The sequence below is a fragment of the Metarhizium brunneum genome, chromosome 2 (assembly GCF_013426205.1).
Source record: "Metarhizium brunneum chromosome 2, complete sequence".
NCBI lineage: Eukaryota > Fungi > Ascomycota > Sordariomycetes > Hypocreales > Clavicipitaceae > Metarhizium > Metarhizium brunneum.
The window spans coordinates 5,380,255-5,404,132 of record NC_089423.1 but is presented as its reverse complement, the minus strand read 5'-3'; the positions used below and the strand labels follow the sequence as shown (position 1 = coordinate 5,404,132).

At 51.7% G+C, this 23,878-nt stretch overlaps 8 protein-coding genes across 8 annotated transcripts; 4 read left to right on the top strand and 4 right to left on the bottom strand.

The window, feature by feature from the left end:
• Positions 1-60: 60 nt before the first annotated feature.
• Positions 61-759, bottom strand: G6M90_00g045780 (uncharacterized protein; the record flags this gene model as incomplete). Its single annotated transcript, XM_014689219.1, has 1 exon — positions 61-759. One exon carries the CDS (start codon positions 757-759, stop codon positions 61-63), a length of 699 nt encoding a protein of 232 aa, XP_014544705.1.
• Positions 760-786: 27 nt separating this feature from the next.
• Positions 787-2,566, bottom strand: G6M90_00g045770 (uncharacterized protein; the record flags this gene model as incomplete). The annotated part of the gene is made up of 2 exons (XM_014689218.1): positions 787-1,511; positions 1,585-2,566. The coding sequence occupies 2 exons, from the start codon at positions 2,564-2,566 to the stop codon at positions 787-789; spliced, it is 1,707 nt and encodes a 568-aa protein (XP_014544704.1).
• Positions 2,567-4,034: 1,468 nt separating this feature from the next.
• On the bottom strand, positions 4,035-4,692 carry G6M90_00g045760 (uncharacterized protein; the record flags this gene model as incomplete). Its single annotated transcript, XM_014689217.1, has 3 exons — positions 4,035-4,211; positions 4,253-4,604; positions 4,685-4,692. 3 exons carry the CDS (start codon positions 4,690-4,692, stop codon positions 4,035-4,037), a joined length of 537 nt encoding a protein of 178 aa, XP_014544703.1.
• A 639-nt stretch (positions 4,693-5,331) lies between these two features.
• opgH (Glucans biosynthesis glucosyltransferase H) lies at positions 5,332-7,014 on the bottom strand (the record flags this gene model as incomplete). The annotated part of the gene is made up of 1 exon (XM_014689216.1): positions 5,332-7,014. One exon carries the CDS (start codon positions 7,012-7,014, stop codon positions 5,332-5,334), a length of 1,683 nt encoding a protein of 560 aa, XP_014544702.1.
• Positions 7,015-10,240: 3,226 nt separating this feature from the next.
• THES (Thermophilic serine proteinase) lies at positions 10,241-12,588 on the top strand (the record flags this gene model as incomplete). The annotated part of the gene is made up of 2 exons (XM_014689215.1): positions 10,241-10,735; positions 10,819-12,588. The coding sequence occupies 2 exons, from the start codon at positions 10,241-10,243 to the stop codon at positions 12,586-12,588; spliced, it is 2,265 nt and encodes a 754-aa protein (XP_014544701.1).
• Positions 12,589-15,203: 2,615 nt separating this feature from the next.
• yenB (Toxin subunit YenB) lies at positions 15,204-17,082 on the top strand (the record flags this gene model as incomplete). The annotated part of the gene is made up of 3 exons (XM_014689214.1): positions 15,204-15,242; positions 15,311-15,667; positions 15,721-17,082. The coding sequence occupies 3 exons, from the start codon at positions 15,204-15,206 to the stop codon at positions 17,080-17,082; spliced, it is 1,758 nt and encodes a 585-aa protein (XP_014544700.1).
• A 323-nt stretch (positions 17,083-17,405) lies between these two features.
• Positions 17,406-21,602, top strand: yenC1 (Toxin subunit YenC1; the record flags this gene model as incomplete). The annotated part of the gene is made up of 6 exons (XM_066130400.1): positions 17,406-17,512; positions 17,635-18,426; positions 18,489-19,120; positions 19,201-20,092; positions 20,176-20,994; positions 21,068-21,602. 6 exons carry the CDS (start codon positions 17,406-17,408, stop codon positions 21,600-21,602), a joined length of 3,777 nt encoding a protein of 1,258 aa, XP_065986278.1.
• Positions 21,603-22,455: 853 nt separating this feature from the next.
• On the top strand, positions 22,456-23,601 carry G6M90_00g045710 (uncharacterized protein; the record flags this gene model as incomplete). Its single annotated transcript, XM_014689212.1, has 2 exons — positions 22,456-22,640; positions 22,725-23,601. The coding sequence occupies 2 exons, from the start codon at positions 22,456-22,458 to the stop codon at positions 23,599-23,601; spliced, it is 1,062 nt and encodes a 353-aa protein (XP_014544698.1).
• Positions 23,602-23,878: the final 277 nt, after the last annotated feature.

The window sequence follows — 23,878 nt, the reverse complement described above, 5'->3', positions numbered from 1 at the left end:
CATCCAACTCCCCCCCTCCTCTTCTTCCAAGAAAATAATCAAATCAAGCGCTTGCTGGCTTCACTCAATCCCTTCTGGCAAATACAACCACAAATCCAATACCTTCAACGCACTCTGCGGATCAGTAAAAGGATCAACACCCCCCTTCTGGCAAACAACCCTCCACCAATCCGCATACCTCTTCACCGGCAGATGAAGCATCTTGTACAGCTGCTGATGACTATACAGCCTGGAAATCCCATCAAGCGTCCAGGGCGTGTTGGAATCGAACCCAATAATCCCCATGAACACAACCTGATCATCCTGCGTCATACCCAACGCCCGCAACACAGCACCCTTATTCTTCCCAAACGTAGCATCCGTCTGTCCATCTCCATCCACAAACGCCAAGGACGGATACAATTTGACCAACCCGCTGCGCAGAAACAGTCGCGCATAGAGAGAATTAGAAAATTGTGCGTACATGAGGCCCCAGAAGGGAAACAGCTCGACGACGGTGATACTAGTCTTGATGGATAATTCCTGCACTGCGGCTGGACATTGGATAAAGTCTCCATCCAATACGTGATGTTGGGTTGTATCGCTGGGATAGATGACTTCTCGATGGGCGAGGGCGGCTGTAGCTGCATCTGTTGTCTCGATGGACCAGCCAAGGATGTTTCGAAGACGGATGAAGGATTGGAGATCGAGTGATGTACGGCGAGATAATCTGGCTGATTCATCACAGCGACCGATCATCGACGACTCTTGTAGACGCATATCCTCCGATTTGTCGCTCAATTTCTGCTATGTGACTGGCTTATCGTCGATGGTCTCGGTGGCCGTCTTCTCCAGTGTGACCACGAGGCGATTGCTCAAGTATCGAGTCTTGAGAATCATATTCAGCTCCAAAGGTGTGAGACCAGATCTTGGCAGAAGCTGGGTCTTGACCAGTCGAAGGCTCATAGTCGACGCCGGATTAATCATCTTCCAAGTTGGTATTCCGGATTTCGATCCATCATCAGGCGATGATGCTGCCACTTTCAGGTCATCCGCTTCATAACCCGAGTACTCTCCCGCCAAGGACAGTCCCACCGCCTGATCATAGGTCTTGGAAGCCAGGTCCGGATGCTGCTGTTGAAGAAAAGTGACAAAGTCGTGCGTGTAAATACCCTCCTGGGTGATAGACTCAAAGTCCAACGGTTGCAAGCCGAGTGCCTCAGCAGCCAATCGTCTCCCATGCGTAGCATGTGCCGCAGCCAGATAATCCCCTTCCTTTGACGCCGGCAAGCTAGGAAAAGCTCGATGTACCAGATCCCCATCAGTCTGAAACCGCCTCAGCAGCTCATACCGTGACAACACAGCCCTTGTAATCCCCATAGCATTGTTATAAGGAAAAATCCCCATAGGGTCATAGGCGCAATCCTCTCCGCAACAGCTGTATACCCCCCCGTCATCCACACCAAGTTCCTTCTCAAGATAATTTCCCATAACTTCGACAGCCGTCTCCTGATACGTAACCGCCGTCTCAACTGCATCTCCGCCACATCAGGCCTCCGATGCAAGAAGATATCCAACATGGTCTTGGCATCCTTCCCTTTTCACAAGTCCCGATGAATACACCGCAGAGGAGCTGCATGAGATCGACGAGGTATGACGCCGGGCCCAAGACAGAGGTACTCTCATCAGCGGTCACGCTGTCTAGGTCGCGGAAGAGTGTGTCGAGGTTGACTTGTACATGGTCCGTCTCAGGGTAATCTTTGCCATATTTTATATCCGTTACGGCAAGGACTGGGATCTCACGGCGGGAGCGGACAATATCGGCCCAAATGGCGTCACTGCGTGTGTCGATGCGTTGTGCTTCGCGGTGTATGGCTGCGAGTTTGGCGTTGCTGAGGGCAGAGGAGGAGAGACGGTTAGTAAAGTCAGATTGGGATGCTAGGGCTATGGAGCTGGCGGATGTGAAGCCGGCATCGAGGAGAGCGGGTAGGTCTTCTGCGTCTGTGACTAGGGCGTGCAGACGGAGGAGGGAGGTTAGGGTTTTTTGGACTGCTGTGGCATCGCCGGTGGTAAGGGATGATAGATTGGACTTGTAGGCTGATGTGGAAGTGAATTGGCTAAAGGTGGGATGTGTTGTGTTACCGCCATTGCCGGTGTTGGCGTGGAGGGTTAGGAGCTCGCGGAGGGCAGTATTTGCGGCGGGAGGTTGGATAGTCAGGATTCCGGAGTTGGAGAGGGCGCCGAGGATGGTCGTTGGGGCCCGATAGAGAGGACCCGGGCGTACGGCTTTGGATATTTGTTGGGTTGTGGTGTCACTGTCGTCGGGGGGGCTGTAGTACTTCAAAGCCACGTCGTTGAGTGTGCTGAGAGATTCGTCCTGGAGGATGGGAAGGTAGAGTTCCCGATCATCCTTGCAAATGTCGATAATGTCGATCGCGAATTGGAGGCGTTTGGAGACGAGAGCTCGGAGGAGAGGGTCGCTCCGACGGCAGAGGCCAGAGGGACGGCAGAGACCGGTTCCGACGTTCTCTCGGATGGACGAAGTGATTGCGTCGTCCAGTCGGAGGGTTTCGTAAAAGTCCTCCATTTTTCGTTTTTTTTTTTCATGTGTGTGTGTTTGTTTTATCTTTTTTATCTTTTTTCTTATTTTTCTTGTTCGTATTGGGGGTTTGTGCAAGGGAGTGGGAAGGTGCGAAAGTGCAGGGTAGCGATTTCCCAATAAGCAGGCCGGCACTCCTCCTCACGTCAAAGTCAACATTCAGAAAAGGACCCCAAGTACTAGTAATCACTCATCTAATACCTCCATAACAGATTCTTCCTCTAATTAATACAATAACCATCACTCTATTTCTCTTTCAGGACTCATTTTCAGCTTGCTATTAAGAAGCGACACGAGTCACACGACCAAAAGATGAATTAATTAATTGTATTTTCCGTCCAGCAATCTTGGTCGCTCAGGTCCCATATTAGGGCAAAGGACGTGCTAAGCTAAACTATATACAAATCCAAACCACAAATGAGCTTCACCCAGCTCTTCTTATAAGACCTCGCCAGTAAAGCTATTAGGCTCACTCTCAGGAGGCGGCTTACCTACCCCGGCGGAGGAGGTAGGTTATCCCCAGAACATAGTACAAGTGTCTAACTATTCCTTTTAAGTATTAATCCTTCTACAGTTTATCTAGCATGATATCAGCTCCCCCAAGGCCGCAACCTAATATAAATAAGCATGGTTTGCCGTGGCCCAGGTAAGCGCTCTCCTTTACAACCCTTATCCCATCAGCGGGAGTGTTAGGCAGTGGCCGTGGCCATAATGGCGAACCCTTGGTTTTCCTCGTTAGAATTCTCTCGCGCTCTCGCTAAGGCTGCTGCCGCAGTCCGTCCTCTAGTAACTAAGCGATGAAAATGGATCAGAGACTATCCCGTAGCCCAGGAGGAGTCTCCCCCCTCACCCCCTTTTCCCTTCAGCTGGCCAGAAACACATCTTCTCATTCCATCACTGCTTTTTCTGGAACCCATTGGTTTATTGGACAATGCAATTATGAACTGGTGCGTGCTCAAGTGCATATCGGACGTGGGAAAGAGGTAAGAGTGAGGGGGTGGCAGTCGGGTATACGCATCCGCGGCGCCTACGGATGCTGCATCGAGGCATGTCCGCTTGATGCTGCCTTACTTCCATCACGATGTGGCCTCAAACTGTCTACTACCAGTGATATCCTTGCAAACTTTCTCGTGTTATACTACCTACTGCCTGCGTATGACGATACTCGCCTTACACGTACCTACCTAGTACCTACCTACCTACCTAGATCATCAGTCCTTTCCGGCCTACCAACTACCAAAGCAGTACCCCCTCACCTATACCACACAACCTGGTGCTCCTTCTCCTACTCCGTAATAATCTTCCCGGCTATATCCTGCGTTATCTTATTCACCCTTACTAACTTGGGGCCACTTTTAGGCACGGCAGGGGCGCCAGTGATGTCTAACTGGAACCACGCCCTGGGTGGGACGTTCATGGCCTCACCCTAGAAGCCACTACTTTGGACTTTAATCTCCTATGGGACGACGGTAGGCTCCTGTGCCGGGTTTGGTCCTGGCAATACCACTGGCGTGTCCTTGGGGCTGTTGATGGTCGCGGTGGTCGTGTACACGTCGGGGGACCAAGTGAGTGTCACAGTATCCTCCGGCTTGGGCTCATCGTCTTGTTCCTCCTTCTTCTCCCCCTCAACTTCCTGAGGGACAAGTGGACCACCACTACGATACTGAAACTTACTCCCAACCCTAAACAGCACCCCTTGTCCTCATCCTCCCCAACATTGAAGCGAAGCACACAAGCCGCCAGGCTCACAGTCTTGGAGGTGTCGTTGCTACCCCGTACCGTCAAAGTCAGCTTCCCGTCGATACCCAGGTCCTTGGATGAGCGTGTGGTCCAAGTCAGCTTATGCGAGGAGATGGCGGGTCCGCGGAAGTCGGGATTCAAGAGTGGCATGTCAGAGATGGCTAAGGCTGCTATGCCCGTGTTAGCCACGGCAGCCCGTGATGCTACGCTGTTGCTGGCTATGGACATGCGGTTGCCGCCGTTGTCGTTTGCATCTGGTACTTTGATGCGACCATCGGCTTTGAGCCTGTTACGCGGCACACACAGGGTCAGTAACTCCGAGAAGAGGCTGTAGGCAAGAGGGAAAAGGGAAGGAGGGAAACATACAGCCTCATCTTGACAGCAACATTCAAATCGCCATATCGCTATGTAGAGGCTTCTGGAAATCCAAGGCGGCACCGCCGGGGTAGGTCAGTCGTCCAGCCGTCTTAAGCTTATTCTTGATACTCTCAATCATGCCGTCGATTCCGGAGCGCAGCCCTCCCTCCAGACCTTTCTTGATGACATCCTCGTAGCCACCGGAATTCCAATTGAAATGATCCACCTTTCTCTTTACATTGACGTATGAACTCGCACTATTGGGGAGGTTGGATCTCTAGGCGTAGACTTGAGGAAGAGTCCTCCTGTTCGTTTGCAATGATCTTGCATGTGACTTTCCAGCTGTGTACTTGTCACTGTTCACGTGCCCACCTCTTGGTTAGCCAACCACGTTTCAAAAATCATGGTAACTGGAGACAGAGAGACAGGGGGAAAAAAAAAAAGGGGGGGTTACGTACTATAGCCAGCTCATGGGATCGTCAAGACCACTCTCAGTGCCTGAGCCGCGACAGTTCTCATAGCTCGTCGACGACTCAATAATATAATATATAAATCTAGAATTAAAAAAAGTTTAGCGTTTAATTTATATAAGCTATAAAAGTATTTTAGTATAATAATAAAAAGGTTTAACCCTGTTTTGGTAGTTGGATCTAGTCTCAATTTTTTTCGAGTATAGCTTTTGATCCAAGTCTTCGAGTGGCCGCGGCCTTGAAGGCGTAAATAATTTCCGGTGCGACTAGCACAGACAAGAGCGGCGGAAGTTTGGCCTCTTCTGGAGCCAGAAAGAGACGCAGGCGGGTGATGATCTGGCTGAGACGCGGCGATGCAGTGATGACAGCAAATGGCGTGGCCAGGCAGAGGCCAGTAACGAAAGGGAGAGCCCATAGCCATGTGACGTTATCCTCAAGGGCGAGCAGGCCGGCAATGCCAAAGCCGACGAGAGTTTGCGGCCAAAGGACACGGAAGCTTTCTCGCCAGCCGAGGCCAAGCCGGTCGCGGTTCTGGCCGTCCCAGCGAATGGACTTGCCGCTGACGAGGCCGAAGAAGAAGACTGTGATGGCTACGCTGACGACGTGCCAGATAAGCTGCATCAGGATAATTTCTAGCAAGAGGGAGACGGCATAGCGGAAGCCGCTACCGTAGCGATCAAAGGAGGCACAGATGCAGGCGATTTTAGGTAGTAGCCAGATGCCAATCATAATCAGGTGCGCCACGAATCTGTACTCGAATTGGGTGGCCGCATATCCACCCAACATGCCATTGGCGATGCCGGCTAAGCTCCACAGAAGCCCGAAAGCCGGGCCGAGATATGAGGCGAGGATCTGGCACACCTGGAAGCGGCTGACAGACTTGAGGCCAGGCTCCTTTAGCAAGAACCAGTACTGCATGGTGCCCTGACACCATCGGTGTTCACGGCGCAAGAAATCGAGAAGGGTCGGCGGGTTGGTCTCGTAGCTTTCGGTTTCCAAGGGGATCATGCGGACTTCATACCCGGCGCGGCGCATGAAGATGCCTTCCATGACGTCGTGGCTGAGGATGTGTCCGCCCAGCGGCGGCTTTCCAGCAAGAACGGGGAGCATGCAGTGCTTGTGGAAGGCCCTGGTGCGGATAATGGCGTTGTGGCCCCAGTAAAACGCACAGTCGCTGACCCACCAGTTGCTCCCCACGTTTTGGACAGGCACGCTGTGGCGCAGGCCAAACTGCCAGAGACGGGTAAAGGTGCTGACGGCTGGCATGCCGGCGAATTGGGTTTGCAGCAAGCCAATTTGCGCGTGTTTCTCCATGCTGGAGACCAGACGAACCAGCACGTCTCCACCCATGGCGCTGTCCGAGTCGAGCGTAACGAACAAGTCGTCGCCTTCCGAGTGGTTATCCACATAGTCCTTGATGTTCCCAGCCTTGTAGCCCGTATTCTTGATGCGGCGCCGGTACAGGGGCGCTCGCGACATGCCCACGCCGAGGCTTTTTGCAAGGTCGGCGAACCCTTTATCTTCCATCTCCATTACATCCGGACGGCTGGTGTCGCTGAGAATGATGAAGCGAAAGTACTCAAGGCGCCCGGTTTGGAGCAGGCTTTGACGCATAGCGTGGAGGCGGCTGAGGATCGGGGCCGGGTCTTCATTACACAGGCAGATAACGAGGGCTGTTTGGGAGGTAATTTCTGGGAGGGGACCTTTGGCGTCAAAGTAGGGGTAGATGGACTTTTCTGGGTTGCCAAAAGCATCAACGCATAAACCGATGATGCAGTTCCAGAAGTATATGACATGGGGAGGAGTGGAGATGGAGGCGCAGAACAAGATGAAAGCCTCCAGCAAGGTGATGCCGCCTGGTCTGAACATGGTGAATGTGGTCCACAAAAGGTAGACTATTGTACCAATATTAAGAGCGGCTACCAGCAAACGGCGTTGGAGTAGCGGCATGCCCGCCATTTGAATGGGTGTAAAGCTGTTATTGCTCATCTCGTACATCTTTCGCATAGACTTGTTGCTGTTCGTCACGATTTGCGTTCCGTGAAAAAGATTCTAATAGGGATACTCTTGCTTTATATTGCTGAGTGAGCATCGCCAGTCCGGCCATCGATTAACAGACAAGGCCAATTAACTCTCCATAATCTGTATCATTTTGACAGGTTATGAGCCCGGGCTGGCTCTCAAACGCCAAGTGTTGTCAATTTTAGCTGACTTTCGACTAATGAGTCAACAGAGATCGACGTAATGCCACCATAACACGACGATAGTCGTTGCAAAGTTGATACGACAATCTTACAATATGGTGTTGAAACGCTGATCTGACAGTACTGAAAGCTGCTTAGTTACCAATGAATCTCATAACGTGACAGTTCATCACGGTGGCTATCAGCATCCGCGGCTGTAGGTTGGAGAGCTCTAATGTGAGAGGCTAAGCCACTGTTTGTTCAACGTATGGGTGCCATACAATTGTCTATCGAAGATAAATGACATAAATTCCTCTACTAGAGGAGATCGATCGGCTGGGCAATTTTATCCTGGCGGTGCGGAGGAGTTCATCCAGGACACTGCCCATTGCATCTTGGCGGCGAGAGCCCCCAAGTTGATTCCAAATGCGTTGGCCGCTTTATCAAGCGGCAACTCTACTGTACATGCGACAGAGCTCGGAGACCTAGTTCCGGTACCGCACATCGTTCAAGACGTAGAAACAACGACAAATAGCGCCGGTAAATGTACGAGCTTCACCAACTTGGCAGTTTCGGGTGGTTGGATCCCACCGATTTCAAAGCCATCCGGCGTGGCCGTTGCCACTGCCATTGAATCAACACCCAAAGTAAGTTAAGCCGGATTCCTTGCATGGCAAATGGACGCGTCAACTATACCTTGAAACTCCGCCCCCCTTATTCAAACCACTAAGCTGGGCAGGGCTGGGCTGATTTTGCGATTGTATCCCCTTTCACATGCCCTGCAAAGCGTGGCAAGTTCCGCTTTGCACCAACCATTATGATTGCATTGCTGCTTTCTTGATGTGATACCTGTACACCGCCATAAATAAGATTTGAGTTTGAAAAATCAGGGCCGTCGTTGCGCCGAGCTCAGTTTCGAGTTCCAAAAAGCAGTGCTGTACTATCGGTGCACAAGTGCATAACTAATCGGCCACAATGCGACGTAAATTATGATGAGGCAGGCGTGGACAGGACCAGAAATGATGAAGATGCAACCATCAATATGGTTACAATCGAATTGGATAGAGATTACGAATAGAAATAATACCCTCAATGTGGCCATGTTACTCGACATTTTGGGCTTCGAGATCTGGTAACTCGGGAGGGCTTGCTCAATGGGGTGGGACCTACATAAATTTGACACCACAGGGGGTATTTACGCACTCTGATCTACTCTTTTTGAATATTTGCCTACCTTATCCGGCAAACTCTTCTCAGCGGTGAGTTTTGTCGTTTCGAGGTTCTAACGTGGTAGAGTAGTAAACTGCATTCTGGGGAATCGTTTTTCATGGGTAACCCCTTCCTTGGTCGCCTTTCTTTTGCCTCTCGCTTGGCTGCCTGCTGGGCCTCCTTTTTTTTTTTTTTTTGTTCCTTCCGAGGCAGGAATCCAGAACACCAATAAACCGTTTTCTTTCCTCCGTATTTGTCAATACTGTTGTTACTATGGGCACGGGCCATTCTGTGGGGCGCAAATGGCTTGTACCGTGTTCTCACTGGTGACCACGATGTACCTGGCCATCTCACCTGTTTATGCCGCATTATGGCTGCATCGGGTAAGTGGGGCAGGGGCGAATCGAGATTATCAAACTCCGACGGAAGCCCCTAGAAATTTATTTTTGCCAAGCCTTGGGACGTCGAGTTCCTCCGTCGGAGTTCTGCATGCACGACTCAGAACCTCAATAATGAGCCGACGCGTGTCAGAAAGCCTGGCCCAAACCGTGCAGAAGAAGTTTACATGCGTAAGCCCTGTCGCGGGTGGCTTTAGTTGCGTCTTGCCTACTAATCAGGTTAAAGGGTTGGATCTATTACTTGGCAGTGAACCAAGCTTCCGATAGTGTAATTTCACGTGGACGATAAAGAGTATTAACTGCCGTAGGCATATATACACCCCTCTCCTATAAAAAGGCCCTGTCTAACTAAGAAGCCATATATTTGTACGTAATACTGGACCCTAGGTCAAGGTTTATAACTCGTTTTACCAGAGCTTTTTCAAAGTGGTAAATGAAAACCCAATAAAGGCAGGGACTGCTCGAGTCAGTTACTAGCACAAATTGGTATAGCATGTAAAGTTCGAGAGTCTGGTGGTGTAATCAGTTCAGACTATGAACGCATGTAGAAGCACTTGAGCGAGTTGTTTCAGCTACATTGAAGCAGAAGCAAAAGAAGTAAAAAGAAAGGCGGGACTTGAATCACTCATGAAGCAGCTATAAGGGCACGGGGCTTATTCAGCCAGAAGCGTATTACAAACTAACAAATTAATTATATTATAGAAGAGAAGAACTAAAAGCTCTTAATAAGCTAGCTACCTATTTACATAATTTATATTCAGGGGCAAATTATGAGACCTTTATTTGGTGGCGTTATTGTATTGGCGTCAGCCGATTGCATCTCAACGGCCCAGCCCGTTACAGCAGCTGCCTTTATTATCCCATAATTTTCTACAGCGAACCTTTGTAGGGGTGCTAGGAAAAAGACGCCATATAATTTCCGAATAAACCGTTCAGTATACCATGAAAGCACACCCATGGTTTGAAGCGAAAAGCAAGCTGACATGTTGTAATAAGTGATAGGTATATTGCAATATAGATGCAACCGCTAATAGCCCACCCAGGGTAATAGTATTATATTAATACATGAGCTATATAGAACGAGAAGTTATGCCTAAGGATATGCTTATACGTTGTTACGTATAACGAGGACGGCAATGCGCTTGAGATATAAATAATCTAGTCGTGACCTTGTCTAGGACAAATCTAGTAGACTTGGTTAATACTGACAAGTTTCTGGATTAGTTTTACTACTGATACGGCGTCCTTCTCTTACAGCTCCGAGTGTCTACGGAATCTCAGTTTAATCTTGTCACAGGTGACGCCATGATTCGCCTGTCCTTGCCAACGCTCGCATGGCTCACTATAACAGCCGTTGCCGGCACCAAAGCTCCGAGTACTTCCAGTGTGCATGATTACATTGTTGAGTGCGAGAGCAGCGTGTGCGTTGAGCAGCTAGCAAATAATGTGCAGGAGAAGGGCGGCCAAGTGCGCCACAAATTCAACTCGGATGTATTCCACGGCGTCTCGGTGCAGCTGGAAAGCATAAGCACGGCCGAGCAGACAATGGCCGAGCTGGAAGAATTGGAAGGCATCAGAGGCGTGTGGCCTGTACAAGCGTCAACCCCAGCAGTCAAAGTCGGGCAAGAGAATCAGAAGCTGGGGGCGGCGGGGAATCTGCATTCGGGGGATACGCAGCGACACGGCGCTGGTAAACGTGCAGCCGACGATCTTTGGCCTCATTTGATGACGCATGTGGACAAGTTGCACAAGAAGGGGTTCTCGGGCCAAGGCATCAAGATTGCCGTGGTTGACACTGGTGTAGGTTTTCCGGCCCGCTGCCTCTGTCGTCTGCGGACGGTCTCGAGCATTTCGTATACTAACTTAAAGGCTACATGCAACAGATTGACTACACCCACCCAGCCCTGGGTGGCTGCTTCGGTAAAGGCTGCCGTGTTGCCTTTGGAGACAACTTCTCCAAGGATGGGGAGAAAGGTGACCCAATGGACTGTTACGGCCACGGCACTGAGGTGGCCGGCGTCTTGGCTGGATACTCGAGGGATCAGGGCTTTGTCGGCGCGGCGCCCAACGCGACGCTGATGGCTTACCGCGTTCTTGACTGTTCTGCTGAGGGAACAGAGGATGACATGATGGCGGGTTGGCTGAAGGCCTACGAGGACAGGGCGCAAATCATCGTGTCCTCGACCGGCATACAGGGCAGTGGCTGGGCACAGGGACCGCTGGCCATGGTGGCGTCTCGCATCGCCGCTCGTGGTGTCACTTGCGTTGGTGGCCTCGGCAACATGCAGGAACAGGGTCTTTTCTATGCCATGGCCCCTGCTACTGGCGACGGTGTGGTTTCCGTCAACTCGGTCGCGAGTGACTACACCGTGCCATACCTTTCAGCATACGGGCCGACCTGGGACCTTGGCATCAAACCCAACGTCATCGCGCCTGGTCAGGGAATCTGGGTGACGGAGAAGCATGGCAGGTATACATACACCTCGGGCACGTCGTATGCTACGCCTCTTGTTGGGGGCATTGCTGCTCTTGTCGCCGAGGCACGTGGTGGTAGTTTCAATGGCGTGCTCATCAACAACCTCCTCATGTCAACGGCGAAGCCGCAGCGAGACAACGGCGCATTTATGTCTGTAGCCCAACAGGGAGGCGGTCTCGTTGACGCCTGGGAGGCTGCGCACGCGACGACTCTCGTGGAACCTGCTGGCCTGGAGTTTAACGACACAGAACATCGAGTCCCGATCAGCCTCAAGATCACCAACACGGCCAAGTCGGAGGTCAGTTACGAACTCTCCCACTTGGCGGCCACGACGCTGTATACATTCTCCCCAGGCGGCACCAAGCCCGGTCAGGGCGAGCATGCCCAAGCCACGGCCGACATTAAACTAAGCCTACGCTCCTTTACCCTGGGCCCGGGACAGTCGGCCACGGTTGACGTCTCGGCTGAGGAGCCCTTGGGGCTTGATGCTTCGCGTCTGCCCCTGTGGTCCGGCTGGGTCGCCATCACTGGTTCTGACGGCACTAACCTGACGGCACCCTACCTTGGCCTCAGCGGCTCGCTCCGATCCGCGACCAGCCTGCATCCTAATACCTTGAGAGTACGTTGGGCCGATCCTAATAACGTCACCCCCCTTGATAAGAATGCGAGCGTCGTTTTTCTGGACCCACCATCCGGACAGCGGCCCGGCTCTCCGGCCAGCATTGGGGAGCTTACCCAAATATTCAGCGGCAATCTCTTCTTCCGTCTGAGCCTCCTGGCTTCGCCACAGGTGCTCATGGACATTGTGCCGCTCGACCTGTGTCCGCTCGGAACCGACACGTCGACGGTGCAAGGGCCTCCGGATCTGTCCATGAACTGCGTGCCAAGCTCCATGGTCAAGGACTCTCGCGGGCTCAAATCCATCGGTCAAGTTGCTGGGTTCCCCCGTTATTATGCCTCACGAAACGCGGTAGGCGTTGAAGGCGAATGGGACGGTGCTTATGCCAAGGGCCAATACGCCCCTCCGGGGAGGTACAAGATTGTCGCCCGAGCCCTGGCCGTGTTTGGCGATGCCAGTAACCCATCCGACTGGCAACTCACAGAGTCTCCTGCCGTATTTATCCTCTACCTTCACAACTATATCCCTGTGGCACAACCCACCCCTGAGCAAGCATAGCATGGCATTAGTTGGGCGGTAACCAACATTTTGGGCCCAGGGTTAAACCGAGAAGCGCGGGGTATTATGACAGCTTTACACATGTATCTGGGTAGGCTCGTAACTCAATGTGGATGCGGTAGTAGCCGGTTGGCTCGTTGCTGGAGCTCGCAACACTAGCAAGAAGGACTAGCTAGGAAAAAAAGGATGTGAAATAAAGAAGCCAGCCTCTACCATCGTCATCTAATAAGACAATCTAAACTCTATAGCTTAACGAGGGACCTTGCGGCCCCCCGTGCCCCCCCGCAGCTAGGATGCCAGCGTAAGCTTATTGATTAAGGTTTAATTGTTTCGCTCTGTAGTCAAATAAAATTACACGCATGATACAAGTATCGTGCAAGCGTAAAATCTAAAACAGTATTGGGCTGTACCAGGCCAAGGATAATATTATAAAAAAGCTCTCTTTATATCTTTATTTTTTCTGCCTTGGGCAAAAGCCGAAATTAGCACGAGCAATGCAAAGGCCTTCATGGCGTCTTATTAAGGGACAAATAAAGCGTAATTAGAGCAACAGAGTGTATTAGGAAGAGGGAGTAACAAAAGCTGTTGGTGCGTTGTCGAAATAACAGCCATGGCTTGAGGCCAGGAAAGTCTATAAATATGTAAATAAAATACGGGTTAGTATCTTGGGCGGCAGGAGTATTGTTGTGACTGCTGTAGCACGATACTGCTACTTGTAGCCGAGAGAGCAGTTTCCTAAACGGTACTAATATATGCAAGGCAAATTGTAACACTGCCACGCATGACAAGAAAATGGGTAACAGGTTAGTATTGGATTTCGTGACGAGGTTCCCGACTTTAATTGGCTAGGATTCCTATTATAGTTCGGAGAGTTGGGTATAAAACCGCTCGCTCTTATTTGTTCCTCACGGCGGAGCTTTGTAATAAAAATAAGCTTTAATTTAAAAAAGCTTCGTAATACAAGGTTCCCAAGAAATAAAACAGTTAGGGTTTATATTGGCAGAATCGTTAGGGCGATTGGTCTGAGCCGTTGGCTTTGATCATAGTCAAGCGTTAAAAGTATGCACTTGGGATAGTTGTAATAACAGGTAGGGGGGAGCCTAGGTTCGCGCGGGGACCCGCGGCGTTGGAATTTCGCGGGATGCCGCCTAAATTGCCGTGCATAGTATGCCTTGAGGAACAAAGTGAGAAGAAAACGGAGGGTGGTGATCCTCCTAGCCAATCACTGTCCGCCTTTTTACTCTGACGAAAAAGGTCTCCTGCTTGGGTGTTATGAGGTTTGAATGACTAGGTTAGCATGGAATAACTTGGCTAGCATCTGTCAATTACTGGCCCAAATTTTATTATTAGTGACCTCGCTTCCGCTTCTTTTATAGAATTCTCATCCTAGGTTTACTTTTTATACCCCGTTGCATGCCCCGCTAACTTACAAGAAACGCCCTGGAATGCCAGGCTTGTTTTCCTACCTTGTATTATACTTCTAGCCTTTTATGCCAATAATTCTCTAACTCTATAGCCAACAAGACCTTACTAGCACTATTTGTAATGGCCTTGCTCACAGATATGTATGATGGCTTGGACGACAACATCCGCCCCCGCCAGCCTTTGTAATACCAGAGAAACATTAACAGCAACATGTCCATTATGTGTTTTGTGCGCCTGACCTGCCCCGTAAATTTGTCGGCCCTAATAATACCCATTTAAGGGCCTTGACGCGGAGGCTATTGCGAGGATTAAACTGCTGAAGCCAGCTTGGGCGACAGATTTGCCACAATATCGGTCGCTCTTGCACGTAAACGAAGCTGATGTTAATAGTCTCAGCCACGCTTTCTGTTATAACCTCTCTGTCTACAATAGACCAATCATTGAATCCGACTGGCGCGAAATGTCGTTCTTTATGTATCCCTTTGAATGTGATAAGGTGCCAGCCAGGTAGCGGGCCCACTTCATTTATAGTACCTTTTATATACCTTATATTAGGTATATAGCTTAATATATATAAAGTATTTTTATATATATTTAAAAAGTAAAGGTACTTTAATTCTTATATTAATACCTTATAAGCTTATATATCTTTTAATTTAAGATTTTTAATTAGTTTATATCCCTGCTTGGTACGAAAGTGGCACCTTATCACATTCAAAGGGATGGTCGTGTTTACCCTCACGCGCTTACATGAGAGCTTGATTCTCTTTATGGCCTCGGCTTCGCCGACAAAATCGTCCAATATAGCATTCCTGCTCTCGTAGTCCGCGACCAAGGCTATCAGGCGTCTATCCTACTGCACATGTGCACTCAAAAGACCAGCATCCATCCATGGTGGTTTTCATATCAGCGCTTGGTAGAAGATACGAAGTGTTCCTCAGTGGTTTCCCTAAGCCTACGAGGTCTGGAAGCCTAAAGAAGAAAACAATAAAGGCGACGGGCTGTTGAAATGAGCTCCTTTACCCGCACGCCAATGCCAGGAGGAGGGGTCGCCTCGGCGGATATATCCGCAAGTTTGCATAACCGCGTGTACAGATACACGCCGTGCGTTGGGCTAAAGAAGAAAACGAGGTCGACAACGATCCTCAGTCCCAAGTGTTGCACAGTATAAGGGGTACTAACACATCAATATGAGGCGTGGCCACGCCCATTTTTTGGTGCCATACCAAGTGGGTCAACGAAACAGCGGGGATTGGGCCAATGACCTACCCGCTTCTAGTATCGATAATGATCCTAGACGAATGACGGCAAATGGTCAACTGGTGCCAGTCGTCGGTCGAGCTCGGAGAAATTCAACATCAAAGTCGATACTCAGACCGGCGGTGCGACTTGTACAATCCCCATCCTGACTTCTTTCAGGCGTTCCTCCGATGTCGATCCCGTTCCTAGCCTGGAGTACAGCTCCGGGGCCGCTGGGTCGAGTGGCGTGTTTGGTATGGGATGTCGTCTCATCTCACGCAAGACGTCCAGGGGCGTCCCGACCTACGATGATGATGCTGATGCGGATGTGTTTGTGCATTCCGCCCTAGGAGACTTGGTTCCCTCGGATAAGTCCACGGACTCTCTGATAGCGACCGGATCTTTTGCCAAACAGGTTCAGGACCGTCTGCAAGGAAAAAGGTATTCTCATGGCTGGCTTCGGAACAGTATGGCGGTCACGGGAATCATATTGTATACACGCACAACCCCGAAGACAACGCGTGCGAGTCCGGGGTATTTGATGGTACCCATTCGTCCTTATCGCAGCGGTACCTCAAGAGTATTCAGTACGGGAACGCTACTCCTAGCCGCAGTATCGATAACTGGAACGTTGTGACGAGGCCTTCGGATTGGCTGTTCGAGGTGGCCTTTGACTTCGGCGAGCACAATGACGAACGACCTACCACCAAGCCGGAGAGCGCGTGGAACCGTCGCCATGACCCGTTCTCGACCTACAACAGCGGCTTTGAGATACGGACATACCACCGTTGCAGTCGCGTTCTGATATTTCACCACTTCCCATCCGAGCTTGGTAGGCAGGACTGCCTCGTCTCATCGAGATGCTTCGATTACGAGACAAACGAGCGTTCGGGCTCCAGCTTCCTTGCTTCCTCCGTTCAAAAGGGCCACAGTCCCAAGGGAGACAATGACTACTGGACCCTTGCTATGCCGCCAGTTGAACTTAGGTATACCAAGGGGCCCACCGACCTTACAGATTTACCAGTCGAGGAGATGGATTTGCGCATGTCGGGGCTGGATACCTCCATGGCGCAATGGGTTGACCTGGACGGCGAAGGTGCGCCGGGCATATTCACCAAGTCCAAGGGTGGAGGGTGGTGCTACCAGCGTAACGTCGCGGGCGCGGATGGCCCCCCAGAAGTTGGCGAACCGCGCCCAGCGAGTACGTTGCCAGGCATAACCCAGTCTGTCGTCGAGGACTGGTGTTTTGAAGATGTTCGTGGAATAGGAGTGCTAGACGTCGTGGTCATGGCCGAGAATGGCGGCCTGCGTGGATTTTACGAACACGATGAAGACGATAGATGGCTGAATTATATGCCCTTCGAGTCGCAACCAAACCTCGACAACCCAGAGGATTACCGCTCTGCCGATTTGAGCGGCACTGGCACTGCCGATTTGCTCTCCATGGCACCTATGGCTGGTGGTTCCCTTGTATGGCATTCATCTTTAGGCTCTGATGGCTTCGGTCCGGCGCAGGCGGCTATTGGGGCCCCGGTACTGTCTCTAGGAGATCCTACATCGCTGAATCAGCTCTGCGATATGACAGGTGATGGTCTAGCTGACATGGTCGAGATTCGCAACGGAAACGTGAGTTACTGGCCCAACACAGGCCATGGAACTTTCGGATGCAGGATCATCATGGGTCATGCTCCCTTGATGGCAGCTGGTGACCTCTTCTCGCCGCAGCGAGTCCGACTTGCCGATATAACGGGGTCTGGGATAACCGACCTGCTTTATGTGCGCCCCAAGGGCGGTGCTGTGGCCTATTATAACCGCTGGGGAAACGACTAGAGTAATGGAGGCGTGATTCCAGGGTTCCACTTGCTTAATCGCGCATCGGCAGTCGATATCCTTGATCTTAGAGGTCAAGGTCTAACATCCCTATGCTGGGTGTCTGATCTGTGTCGCGGTGGTGGTGGTAACAACTACGCTGGAAGCACCAGCGGGCTCTCAACGGTCCATTTTATGAATCTCTCGGGCCCGCAACGTCCCGGACTTCTTGAGAAGTGGCCGAACAGGGCCGGGCTGGAGGCGACATGGACCTACAAGTCGTCCTTTGCTTACCTTGGACGACTAAGCTTCCGTTTCCGCTCCTTTGCGTCTCCCAGACCGTGATGGGGGACCAAGTCACGCAAACATCATCCACTGCCCGTTATACATACCACAACGGTTACTACGACTACACAGAAAAGATCTTCCGTGGCTTCCAGATGGTTGAGACGTGAGATGCCGAGGAATTTGACTCGATGACTGCACCGCCGTTTCAACTCCCCCCGTCCTCATAAGGGAGTAGTTTTACACCAGCGTAGGACGGATAGATGAGTCAAGTCGCTTACCGTAGAGCTACGAGATTGATGCGCCACGGCATAACGCCATAGCCAGCGCTACAATACCCTTGTTGGGGACTGATGTGGCTGTTTCCGCAGAGGCATATCGTGCGTTGGCGGGCCAGCCACGGCGAAAAGAGGTCTTCAGCGCCGATCCCTCGGATCCAAAGGCCGCCTTTCCATACCTCATCTCACAACAGACGTACGACGTGGTCCTCAGACAGACGGCGCCGGCACGTTTAGTGTGTAGGGTGGACGGACGAGAGGAGGTCACGGCGCACTATGAGAGGGCGACGGTGAAGGATGAACAGGACCAACCTGAGCTATCAATCCAAGATTCCCGCGTTCAGCATCGCCTCACACTACAGACGGATGACTATGGCAATGTTCTTCTAGAGGCCTTCATGGAATATAGCAAACCATCCAGTCAGCTGCCCAACGCCGATGACCAACGGAAGCAGGAGGAAACCGTTGTTAGCTACGCCGAGATTAGATATACCAACGCTGCCAAGACTTACTTCCAGAGTCCACTATCTGCCAAGGTCCAGAAATACAGGGTCTTCCCAGCTACTGCTATCGGTGGAAAGGACCGATATGCGTGGGAGATGATTGCGCAGGATGACACATGCTTTCTAAAGGAAGCCGTGGGAATTCCTCTCAACGCTGACATGGATGAGCAGCTCAAACACACAAATACCAAAGGGTATCGTGTCTTATTGGCAGATCATCGCACGATATATACATCAACGGATCTGCTTGAAGCACTACCCGTTGGGGTGGTAGCCGAGTTTTCTATCGTTGACCGAAAGTACCATTTGGTCTTCACGTCAGATTATCTACAGGATGTTTTCGGTGACGCGAAGCCAGTAGCGAATATGGAAGTGCTGGCGGCAGATACGTTGAATTGAACGGCGAGGAAGGCAAATGGTGGACACAGTCATCGCGTTCCATCTTTGGGGATGACGACCCGGGCCACCGCCTCAAGACTGCGCGGACGGCCTTCTTCATCCCCAGCAGTGAGGTGGATGCATATGGCAACACATCAACCGTAGAGTTGGGCCAATACTATCTCTTGGCGAACAAGACTACAAACGCGATGGGCAGCACAATGTCCACTGTTAGCGACTATGCTAAGCTCGCAAGCATTATGACCATAGATGCCAATGGGAACAGAGTCCAGACAGCTCCAGACCCCCTTGGACGGGCTGTAGGTGTTGCCGTTCTGGGGAACCAAGGGGACAGTACTGGGAGCAGCCTGGGTGGATTCGAAGGGGAAGTTGACCAACAAACACTGGATGCCTTTTTCACGACGCCTTACGGAGATACAGCCAGGTCCCTGCTTGCTAAAGCGAGTCAGCGGACGATATATGACATCGACTCTTACCGCCGGAGCGGCGTGCCTTCGCGGGTTGCGGAGCTGACCGGTCACGACCACGTTGGAAAGGGTACGGACCTCTCTCCCATCACTGTGCGGATCACATACCTAGGCGGCGGTGGCGTGGGTATACAATCAACTTTGCTATCAAGTGATACATGGAAGATGGAATGGGATTTTGACGCACGGGTTATCAACGACAACAAGGGGCAGCCGGTCCAGAAGTTGCAACCCTCAGGGGCCTTGCCTCGTCTCATGCCTTCCGACCTCTGCCGCCCCCCAGCGATGGCACTGTCCCCGTCACGACGACGCTGCGAGACCCCCTCGGGAGGGTATTAGGGGTTCTTTACCCTGATCAGACCTGGTCCAAGACTCGATTCACGCCGTGGACCAAGGCTGACTATGATGCCGGCAACACATCCAATGTTGAAGATCCGGCGACAGATGACGATGTTGGCTCCTACTTTGAAAGGCTCCCTCGATATTTATACTATCCGACCTGGCGCCAAAAGCGGATGGCTGATAGGTTAAGCGCGGAGGATAAGATAGCAGCCTGCCAAGGAGATATTTATGCTGATGCTCCTACTATCACGCACTTAGACGCCCTGGGTCGGACCATTCTCACTGAGACTGGCAAGGGAGTCAACACTCGCCTTGCGAGGGTGGATTATAATCCACGCGGGCAGGTAGGCCGTCTAAGAGACGCCCTGGATCGCACAGTGGAGAAAATGTCATATGATCTCCTCGGACGGCAGCTACACACTGCCAACATGGACCGAGGTCGGTGTTGGCTGCTCTCAGCCACCGACGGTCTGGCACTTTTGTCCTGGTCAGATAAGCAGGCCAGGAAAAGGTCGGAGTATGATGCCTTGCGACGGCTGAAGAGTGTCTGGAGACTGTCTTCCGAGGAGCATGCGGTCGGGATGGAGGTGACCAAAATGACTTACGGCGAGGGGCGGCCTGACGACGCTGCGTCCAACCTTCGCGGGCAGGTGTATCGGTGCCGTGACCAGGCTGGACTTCTTACCAATCGCAAATCCGACGTTCTGGGTGGGTGTACTGTGTCCACGCGGCGGTATGCCAACGAGTACCGGAACAGGTTAGACTGGTCAAGTGTGAAGGACGAGGAGGCGGCGTTAGAAAAGGATGAGCACAAAACCGAGTGTCGATACAAGCTCTTAGCCTGCCTGTCGATAATGTGGCGTCGGATCTTGGGATGACTAGACGGCAGTACAACGTCGCAGGGCGATTAGCGGCTCTCGAGTCGTTTAAGAAGGACGGCACGGGGGCTGCTACATCGTCGACCAAGAGCATCAAGTACAACGCCAACGGCATGATCACCGACCTTATGTATGGTGATGAGAAGCGGTCGACAAACACAGATGACGAGCAGACACAACGTCTTGTGGCCACAAGAACCATTCGCACGATTGATAACGCGGCGCTCCAGGACGTCTCATACACTTACGACTGTCGAGGCAAAGTCGTACAGACAAAAGACACGGCCAAGATTGTTGTCAATGACTCCGATTCGACGCAAGAATACCACTACGATTGCCTCGGTCGGCTTGTACAAGCCACCGGCCGAATCCAAGTCGACTCGCAGTCAAAACATCTTACGTCATACAGCTTCAACGACGATAAGCTTGCTGGTGACTCAAAGACAATTCGCTACACGGAGACGTATGCCTACGACAAGGCAGGAAACATGCTCACCATGTCCAATACCCCCAATACTGCCGGGTACACTGGCTGGACGAGGACATACACATATGCAGAGCAGAGTTGTATCACGGCATGGGAGACAAGTAACAGGCTTACCCGCACCGAGGTGGGCAAAGTGACTGAGGAGTATAAATATGAGGGCGATGCGGGACGGCAAGGCTGTATGACGTATATACCGGGATACAGCCATCTCTCCTGGAATGACGACGATCGTCTGCATTCCTTTTCGACGCAGAACGTTGGTGCGGATAGTGGAAACATACCTGAGATGGCGTGGTATGTCTACGATGCGGAGGGTACGCGTGTGCGCAAAGTGACAGACCGTTACCGCGACAACAACGATAATCAGCCGCGCAAGGACAAGGATATTCAATATCTGCCCATGGGGGACATCTGCCGATCCCATGAGCGTAGCTGACGGATTGAATCTCTTCGCCTATGTCAGGAATGATCCTATCAACTTTGACGATCCGGGCGGCACCATCAAGAATCGCAAATACAACAGATCACTCTCTGAGTCATCAAGCCACGAACAGGCAGCGGGGAGCAGCGGCACATTCTCCAGTCTCCGTGACATACCCGCCGCGGTAGCACGCAGACTTGGGTCCAGCCTCTTTGATGCTGATCCTCCTCCTCCCGTCGCCTCAGGCTTCACCAGACTGTGGCGCGCTACGGATCGGGCGAGAGGTATTGTATTTGTACGCTTCGGTGACGTATCCGCCGTGCGCACGACGGCGATTGGCAACTTTAATCGTCCTGATGAGGCGGCTGCGTACTGGGGCCCTGACGAGAGGCTCGCACGAGACATAAAACAAAATAGCCGCCAGGACCAAATCCAATCCACAATGGCGGAACATAAACTCGACGACCGGAGAAATTCTTGATGGGACAAAGCCGAAGATATAGTCAACCAGACATACGATGAAACGGCGGAGACTACACGAGCCGATGATACGGCGGCGCGGATCATTGCGGAGAGAGCGGCTGAGGTCACAATTGGGGCGGAGACGCCAGTTATCCTTAATTCAAGGTCGACGGTGTTTGAGCTGGAGAATGGACCTGAGATGCAGTATGCTTTCAAGAGAGGTGCTTATGCGAGGTTGACTGCGTATAGGAGCGGGTTGGTGAGGTATCAGGAGGGCGGCCAGGGGAGAAGTTGTTGGTGGAGATGTCAGTTGCTGTGAGAAGGGACGGACTATAGGGTACCGACATTCTACTGAAATATAGGACCTAAATAGGCCTGCTGGACAGGCTCCTCCTATTCTCTATTATGCTAAATCCTCAGTCTAGACATATCCCCCATCTGCTCCCTACATATTGTTGCGGTCAGGGCTCCTGAGCCTAGCGAGCCGCAGGAGGGGTCAGCTGTGTTTAGCCATCCCCGCCCGTAGACAGGAACCACCACGGAAGAATAGTCGGCGCGCAGGCGATTGCTAGAATCGCCTGGCGACCGAGGCCATTACAGAATAATGGGTTCCATGTGATCGTAAAGGATCAGATCACTACGATCAGAAAAATTGAGAGAACTATATCGCTTATACCCTAAAACTAGCAGCTATAACCAGAATAAGCCGCAAAGTCGGAGCGGCCAACTGCTATTGGTCCAGCCCACGCTGCCGGGCCCGCAATCGGGGACTTTGTGGAAAAGCCGACAGCTTCGGACAACCACATCATCATCAGACATCACGCATCATTGCAGCCAAGGTCGAGCACTGTCATGTACACCTCATCCGAGCCATGACCTTCTCGTTTTCAGCCAGAGAGTTTGCCCTGGGCTTCGCTGCCGGGTGTATTGTTACCATTGCACTAGGGGCATTTCTGGCGTTTGCACTTTTTCGGCCCAAGGACATTTACGGACTCGGACATTGGAAGCTCAATGTGAGGACTCCATTCCGATCCCTGTGGATGAATCTTGGATTCTGGTGAGTGGTTCTTTTTGCCACCTGAATGCCCCCTTCAGACACACAGTGAAGCCAAAGCGACCCTACTCATCGCATTCCGCACAGGACAACAGAAGACGGCAGACACATTGACCACTTTGATGTGGCGACGCGGGCTTTGCTGGAGAAGATTGTTCGCGCTGCCGGCCTTGGAGTCGAAAATCAGCCGGCAAGGGCCGCCTCAAAGACCAAGCATTCCGTCGCCGTGTTGGACGTGGGATTTGGGTGCGGCGACCAGACCATTGCGCTCGCAGAGCTCATACAGGCCTCGTCACGGCCACAATTTCGCTACGTCGGGCTTACCTTGAACGCGGAGCAGCTTCAAGCAGCACAGGAGAGGCTCAGTGGAGCATTGGCACTTGAAGGCGGAAGGGAGAATGCAATCGGATTGTCCAAAGGTGCCGTTAAACTGTTCCAGGCGGACGCAGCAAAGCCAGAGTCTTGGAGTAGCGCGGTTCACGCATCTGTGGATAGCCTGGCAGACGAAGCTTTCTCCGAGCGATGGCTCATGGCGTTGGACTGCCTCTACCACTTCTCCCCTTCTAGGAAATCCATCTTTAAGCTTGCAGCCAAGACACTGGACGCAAATGTCATGGCGTTTGACTTGATACTAAACGAGAACGCACCCATGTGGCAAATTATAGCAGTTCGGCTTTTGGGCTTTCTCCTGTCCTGTCCGCTGTATACCTTCTTAACTGAGGAACAATACCGAAACCAGCTTATCGAGTGTGGCTATGACGAGGCGCAAATTGAGATTCGGGATATTTCGGATCATGTGTTTGGTGGTCTATCGGGCTATCTGCGAAAACAAGAGGTTGCTTTGAGCCGTTACGGCATCTCGTTGGCTGGCTACAACCTGACCGGAAAAGTATTTGCTTGGTTTGATCGGACAAGAGTTGTCAAAGCCGCAATAGTTATTGGACGAACAAAGAGGAATGCTTAGTCTCCGACGCAGATGCGAGGTTTCAGAACTGGGTGGACACAACGCATTCCAACAATCTCTTCAGAGCAGCTGTAGTATTTTGTTTGAAAACGAGACGGGTTTTCCGGTCTGCCAGTCGTTGTTGGTAGTAGGCGAGGGAGCGTTGGGCCTCATAGTTCTTGTAGCCAAGAAAGGGGGAATAGCCAATTGGATGGCATATCGGCTCAGAATCGTCGGCTTCCGGGGTATTGTCCATGGCAGACATGTCGAAGATGGTCTTGCCCTAGGAGGCATGCCA